Raw genomic sequence first — 7,322 nt, 5'->3', positions numbered from 1 at the left:
ATACCCCAGCCCCACAACCTGCCCCGACCACATCGTGAGTGCTGCCCTCTGCCTGCCCCCCAACTCACCCCCAGGTCCCCAACCTGCCCCCGAACACATTGTGTGTGCTGATGCCCCCCCGGGCCTCCAATCTGCCCCGACCGTATCGTGAGGGCTGGCCCCTGACTGACCCCCTGAACTCCCCAACCTGCCCCCAACCGCAACCTGAGTGCTGCTGTCCCCTGCCCACCCCCCAGCCTGCCCCCCCCCCCCGCTGACAGGGCCCATGTCCAATCTCACGGCAGGTGTGGGCGTGGGGCGAGCGGGTGCTGGACAGTGGCTCGGAGGAGCGATTCACAGTGGACACGGCGCTGACGGAGCGGGGGGTGCTCTCGGCCCTGCTCATCCAGCCCACGCGCCCAGAGGACTTCGCCCTGCCCTACAACTGCACGGCCTGGAACCGCTTTGGGGCCCGCTCGGCGGCCGTCACGCTGCGCCGGCAGGGTAAGCCCTGCCCTGGCCCATAGCCCTGCCCACAGCCCAACTGGCCCCACCCACACGCAACCCTGGCATCACTTAGCCCCATGCTGACAGGATGGGCCCCATGGGTTCCAACCCCTGACCCAATTGCCCCACCCTCCCACACCAAACCGGCTACAACTTACCCAGATGCCCCACTCCTGAGGTGGCTGTCACCGGATGAACCGTCCCCGTGAGGCATTATGTGCGACTGTTCCCCGGCTGCCCCGCCCCAGAGGTGGCTGCATTTCAATGCCGGATGAACCGTCCCCGTGAGGCATTATGTGCGACTGTTCCCTGGCTGCCCAGCCCCAGAGGTGGCTGCATTTCAGTGCTGGGTGAGCCGTCCCTGTGAGGTGTTATGTGCGACTTTTCTCCTGCTGCCCCCACTCCCCTGAGGTGGCTGTGTCTCAGTGCCAGGCAAGCTGTCTCCATGTGGTGTTATGTGTGGCTGTTCCCCAGCTGCCCCACCCCAGAGGTGGCTGCATCTCAGCACTGGGCAAGCTGTCCGTGTGTTTTAGCAGCAGGGACCCGCTCTCATCTGCTCTTTCCCCCACAGAGGTCCTGCCCATCATGATAATCGGGGCCTCGGCCGCCGCCGCCATCACCCTGCTGCTGGTCTTGGTCGTTGGCGTGTCTGTCTGCTGCCTGCGCTGGTGCCACGGGAAAGGTGAGGTCACTGGCTAGCTCTGCCCCTCCCCACTTACAGACGTGATCACCTGCAAGGCTGAGATGGGCCTTCCCCCTTCACATGCAGACACACTTCTAACATGTGTTAATATGCCTGGGCTAATACATGGATCCACACACGCCCCGACATGGTACCACACAGACCTGTGCTTCTGTGCGTAGGGACACATGAGGACACACATGGACACGCCGGTTTAGATACAGGAACCCACGTGGGTTGGTGTTAGCAGTCTCGTGGTGACATTGATGCTCCAGAGAACATGTCTGTACAGGCATGAAACATGTGTCCCATGTAACGGTCACACAAACATACCCTCACATACGTGGGCAGCCCCTTTAACATGTGCCTAGGCCCCCGACACATGAACATATGAGTCATTCCCATGTGCACCTGGAGCCATGACGTGTCTCAGACACGTCTGCACTGATGTGGTAACCCCACTGCGTGTTTCTTTTAACACATGTGTGTGACTGGATCTGGACAGCTCGCTGGCTAAGTGTAACCTCTCCCTCCAATGGCTGGTGCAGGATAACAGCCCTCTACTGCTACCCACCGATGGAGTGACTCCTCCAGTTCCAGTGGCAGTTGCTGCATCTCAGAGCCGGGCGAGCTGTTCCCATGCAGAGGCGGCTGCATCTTAGCACCAGGGGAGTCATCCCCGTGCAGTGTTATGTACAGCTGTTACCCGGCTGCCCCACCCCAGAGGTGGGATGGGGACCACACCAATGGGGCGCACAGATTCCCCCCCCCCCCGAACCAGTGGTGGGTGGGGCCCATAGGGGAGCTAGGGACCCAGGAGAGGTTCACGCCCCTGTGTCTGTCTGTGTCCAGGAGCCAAACAAGGCACCAAGCTCTCCAAGACGGATGTCCTGGTGCAGATCACCACGAGCGACAGCAGCCCTAGCCGACCCAGCGATACAGAGGATGATGTCAAGGAGCCCATGGTGAGCGTGGCACAGTGTCCTGTACTGAGCCCCCGCAGCACGGCGCCCTCTACTAAGCCCCCCGGTGCCCACGGCACTGCGCCCCCTACTGAGCCCCCCGGTGCCCACGGCACTGCGCCCGCTACTGAGCCCCTGCAGCACGGTGCCCCCTACTGAGCCCCCCGGTCTCCACGGCACAGCGCCCCCTACTGAGCCCCCTCACCCCTGTGCCCCCTACCGAGCCCCATGGTCCCCACAGCACTGCGCCTCCCTACTGTGCCCCTGCCCCATGGCACGGCCCCCTGACAAACCTCCCACTCCCCAAAGCACAGCGCCCTCTACTGAGCCCCTGACCCTGCTCCCCACAGCCCGGCGCCCCACAATGCCATGCTGGGCTATGCATCCAGATTCAGTTGGTTCATGGGGGCCGGGGGGTGGAAGCCCCGGGATGTGGCTGCAGGGAGTGGGGGGTGGGTGACAAAGCCGGACCCCCTACCCCGAGACTCAGCCCGTCCCCCCCACCCCCACAGGCCACGAGCAGCGAGTCCCCGGCCACGTCGCACACGGAGCACAGCGAGATCCTGGAGGAGGAAGAGGGCAGCCAGGACATTAAGGTGGGAAGCCCCGCCCTGGACCCAGGCCCCGCCTCCTCTCCCCCAAGAGGCAATGCCATGGTGTCTCCGCCCCCTCTCCACAGTGGCCCCCCTACACTTCCCCTGGCCCCCTCCTGCCCCACATTGAGTGCCCTGCTGGTGTGGGGTTGGGGGTCCCCCCAGGCTAAGGGGCTGGGAATTCACATCTCATTGGGATGCAGACAGCAGCTCCCCTCTTCCCAACAGCAAGGGGCACAGGCTCTCTGCAGACTCAGGCAGCGTCGCTGTGTCAGTCGCACTTGGGGCAGTTCCCCCCCTCTGAGGGGCAGCCCCCAATCTCCCCCCCCCCCCCTGGACCTTTGCTGCCCCCCTCCTCCCCCCCCCCCCAGGACCCCACCAATGGTTACTACAAGGTCCGTGCTCACGAGGAGCCCCACCTGTCTGGCAGTTTCTCGGAGTACGCCCCGGCCCCGCGCCCCCTCTACGCCGGGTCCCACGCCGCCATGTTCCCCCCCTCAGGGCAGCCCTACAGCCACCGCTATACGCTAGGGGCACCCAGCTCCCGCACAGCCTACGAGCCCCACTACCCGCAGGATGGGGTGTACGGGGGGGGCTACCTCACTGCCCCCTACACCCGGGCTTTCACCAGCTACATCAAGCCCAGCGCTTACGAGAAGGCAGAGAACGGCTACGAACAGTCAGACCAGGCCAGCAAGGTGTCGGGCGGCTCCCGCTTCTCCTACACCTCCCTCTCGCAACAGTCGGACTACGGGCGGCCCTCCCAGCAGCGCATGCAGACACATGTGTGACTCTTCCTACCCAACACACATCAAGCCATTGGGGGACAGACACCCAGGGCCGTCCCTGTTGTGGGAGGGGGTTGGTGGAGGTTCGGTTTAGCCAACTGTCTCAAAATGGCCGACAGGCTAGCTGACTTGTGCTGCTGGAGGTGGAGATGAGTGACCATCGGCTGGGGGAAGAGGTTCAAAATGGCTGTCTCCCCAATTGACTTTTGCTCCTAGAGGCGGGGATGAGTGGCTATTGGCTGGGGGTAGGAATCAGGGCATGGGTTCAAAATAGCTGGCAAGGGGGGTTCAAAATGGTTGACGGCCCTGTTGACTTCCTCCGTTGGACGTGGGGATGGATTCGCACTGGATAGGGAAGAAGTCACAAGGTTGGATACACTAATGCCATCAAAAATGGGTTCAAGATGGCCGACGGCCCAGCTTACTTCTTCAGTTGGGCCTGGTGATGAATCCAATTGGCTGGGGAAGAAGTCCGGCTTAGCCCTGGGACGTTGAGGTGGGTTCAGAATGGCTGATGGTCCCATTCACTTCCTGAAATTGGCCGGTTGGCTTAGCCTGGGGCTGCCAAGGTGGATACAAAATGGCCACCAAGAGGGGCTCAAAATGGCCAACAGCCCAATCAGCTTCCTGCAGAGACGAGTGGAGGGAGGAGCCAGTGGATGTTGGATTTCTGAATGGCTTCCCCCACCGCCGTTGGCACTGGATCAGCCAGGCCTGGAAGCAAGATGGCGACCGCAGGACCAAGATGGCAGCTGATGCTAGGCCCCACCTGCCGGAGTTGCAGGCCCAGTAAAAATGGCAGCTCTCAGCTTCCTGTGCAGCCTGACCATGGAGCTCATGGGGGGCAGTGGACATATGCGTGAATCCCCCTGATGGCAGCACCCTCCCACGCACCACCAATGGGGGGGCTGGGTCTGCTGCGCTCTGCCCACCCCCACCTCCTGCTGTGGTGGGACTGGTAGGGGCCCCACAGATCAATGGGGCTGGGAGCTAACAGCCCATGGGGATACTAAGGGCAGTTTCCTCCTCTCAGAGCGTGCAACCTCAGGCATGCCCCAGGGCAGCGGCCTGGTTGGCTTGGGGGGGGGGGGAGGGAATAGGGCACAAGACCTCTCCCCGCCAAGGGGCACCAACTCTAATTCCCCATTGCAAGACCACGGGGGCAAGATGTTGATGTTATAGATGTGCCCTGGCCACAGCCTCTGGCAGTAATCAGAGCTGGGCCAAATCGATCCAGGTGGGGGCTGGGTTTTTCCCACCATTAAAAACACCCTGTTTCCTGGCCATACCCAGGCACTGGGTTCCCCCACAGGGGGGATGGGAGTTCTCAGGGTGAACCCACACACACACACACCTGTCAATCTCCCGTTGCAATTGCACAAACAAATAATTTATATTGAATAAAACACATGGAAAGAGTCAGTGAGACTTTTATTGGGGAACCAGCCTGACGAGGCAGGGCCCGACAAAGACTGCTTGGGTCCGCCCCCTGGATCTGACCGCTACCCGCCCCCTCCCTGCCCCACGAATCCGACCCATCCAGCCCGGTATCCACCCGCTCCCTGCCCTCTGGATCCAACACATCCACCCCGGTAAACGCCCCTCCCTGCCCCCCGGAGCCAACCCATCCAGCCTGGTACCACCCGCCCCCTGGAGCCAGCCCATCCAGCCTGCAACCCGCCCCTCCCTGCCCCCCCCCGCCAGAGCTAACACATTCAGCCCTGTACCTGCCCCCTCCCTGCCCCCCAGCATCGACCCATCGAACCCAGTACCTGCCCCCTCCCCGCCCCCCATATCCCACCCAGCCAGGTACCCGCCCCCTCCCTGCCCCCCAAAGCCAACCCAACTAACCCGGTACCCACCCTCTCTCTGCCCGCGGAACCGACACATCCACCCCAGTACCCGCCACTTCCGTGCCCCCCAAGCTGTCCCATCCAGTCTGGTACCACCCGACCCCCAGAGCCAACCCATCCAGGCTGGTACCCGCCCCCTCCCTGTCCCCCACAGTTGACCCATCAAACCCGGTACCTGCCCCCAGGAGCCAACATGTCCAGCCCAGAAACCACCCCCTGGACCTGACCCATCCAACCTGGAATCTGCCCCTCCCTGCCCCCTGGAGCCAACCCATCCAGCCCGGTGCCTGCCCCCATCTCTGTCCCATCCAGCCTGGTACCTGTCACTCTGGTAACAGTCGCCCCCCGGAGCCGACCCATCCAGCCTAGGAGCCGCCCCCTCCCTGGCCGCCCCTACAGTCGACCCATTCACTCCAATACCTGCCCCGTCCCGGTCTCCTGGGTCTGATCCATCCAGCCCAGTACCTGCCCCCTCCCTGCCCCCCCAGAGCCATCCTATCCAGCCCGTTACTCGCACACTCCCTGTCTCTTGGGTCCAACACATCCAGCCTGGTACCTGCCCCCTCCCTGCCCCCCCAGAGCCGACCGATACAGCCCGGTACCCACCCCCTCCCTATGTCCCTCTCTCGCCCAGGTGACCCTGTTTACCTGGTAGAAGACAATGGACAGAGACGGGGCTTGGGGGAGGTGATATCAGATGCCCAGCTGGAAAGCAGGGGGGCTCTGGACTGGAGAGAGAGAGCAGGCAGAGCCCACCTGGATACAGGAGAGACTTAGATGTGCTGTACTGAGGCAGGCCAGGCCTGAGGCCCTGAGAGTTTCCTGTGCTGTGTTCAGACGCTCAATAAACCCTCCTGTTTTTCCCTGGCTGAGAGTCGCTCCAGTCTAGAGAACAGGGTGGCTTTATTCCCTCTGAGAGTGGAGGCCCTGGGGGTCCAGAGCAAGTGGACTCCGAGGGGGCCCACGGCGAGAGACAGGCGTGCTAAGGCTCAGAGAGGTGCAGTTCCAGGAGGCGGAGGGGCTTACCCCCCGAGAGAGAGTGCACCCCCGAGAAGGGCTGTCACACTGAAGAGGGTCCCAAGTTCCCTCGCTGGTCCTCTGTAACAACAAACTCCCTCTCCCACCACCTTGTTAAACCAGTAACACCCAGGGAAACTGAGTCCCAACCCTCTGCATGCAAACCATTGGAAAAAAACAAGAAAAAACCAAGAGAACCTCACACTTTGTCACACCCGCCCCCTCGCTGCACCTCATGTCCGACCCATCCAGCCTTATACCCGCCCCCTCCCAACCTCCTGAAGCCAACCCATTCAGCCCGGTATCCGCCCCCTCCCTGCCCCCCTGAGCCAAACCATCCAGCCTGGTACCCGCCCCCTCCACACTCCTGGGAGCCGACTCATCCAGCCCCTTTCCCGCCCCCTGAACCCAAACCATCCAGCCTTGTACCCGCCCCCTCCCCTGCCCCCCCAGATCTGACCCATCCAGCCCGGTGTCTGCTCCCTCCCTACCCCCCCAGACCCAACCAATCCAGCCCAGTAACTGCCCCCTCCCTATGCCCCAGAGCCACCCATCCTGGCCAGTACCCAGCCCCTCCTGGCCCCCCAAAGCCCACCCATCCAGCCTGGTACCAGCCCCCTCCCCACTCCCTGGAGCCTACTGAACCAGCACAGAACCCGGCCCCATCCAGCCCCCCAGAGCCGATCCAGCCAGCCTGGTACCCACCCACTTAATGCCCCCCAGATCATACCTATCCAGCCCTGTACCCACTCCCTCCCTGTCCCCTAGAGTCAACCCATCCAGCCCTGTACCCACCCACTCCTTGCCCCCTGGAGCCAACACATCCAGCCTGGTACCCGCCCACTCCCTGCCCCCCTGAACCGACCCATCCAGCCCGGTACCTGCCTCCTCAGTGCCCCCCAGAGCCGACCCATCCAGCCCACTACCCGCCCCCTCTCTGC

The 7,322-nt window shown here is 62.9% G+C and overlaps 1 protein-coding gene across 1 annotated transcript in view; it reads left to right on the top strand.

Moving 5' to 3' along the window:
- The window catches only part of KIRREL2 (kirre like nephrin family adhesion molecule 2), a 15,710-nt gene extending 11,172 nt beyond the window's left edge, over positions 1–4,538 (top strand). Inside the window, exons 10-14 of the mRNA XM_026658569.1 lie at positions 285–483; positions 1,058–1,168; positions 2,021–2,133; positions 2,643–2,726; positions 3,095–4,538. Of these exons, the coding sequence (XP_026514354.1) occupies positions 285–483; positions 1,058–1,168; positions 2,021–2,133; positions 2,643–2,726; positions 3,095–3,514 (927 nt within the window). The 3' untranslated portion in view covers positions 3,515–4,538. The remainder of the gene's footprint in view (positions 1–284; positions 484–1,057; positions 1,169–2,020; positions 2,134–2,642; positions 2,727–3,094) is intronic.
- Positions 4,539–7,322: the final 2,784 nt, after the last annotated feature.

This window comes from Terrapene carolina, unplaced genomic scaffold (assembly GCF_002925995.2).
Source record: "Terrapene carolina triunguis isolate 2854851 unplaced genomic scaffold, T_m_triunguis-2.0 Scaffold461, whole genome shotgun sequence".
NCBI classification, from domain to species: Eukaryota; Metazoa; Chordata; order Testudines; family Emydidae; genus Terrapene; species Terrapene triunguis.
Note: the sequence above shows the minus strand (reverse complement) of the source record. Positions and strands in the feature narration are given on the sequence as shown.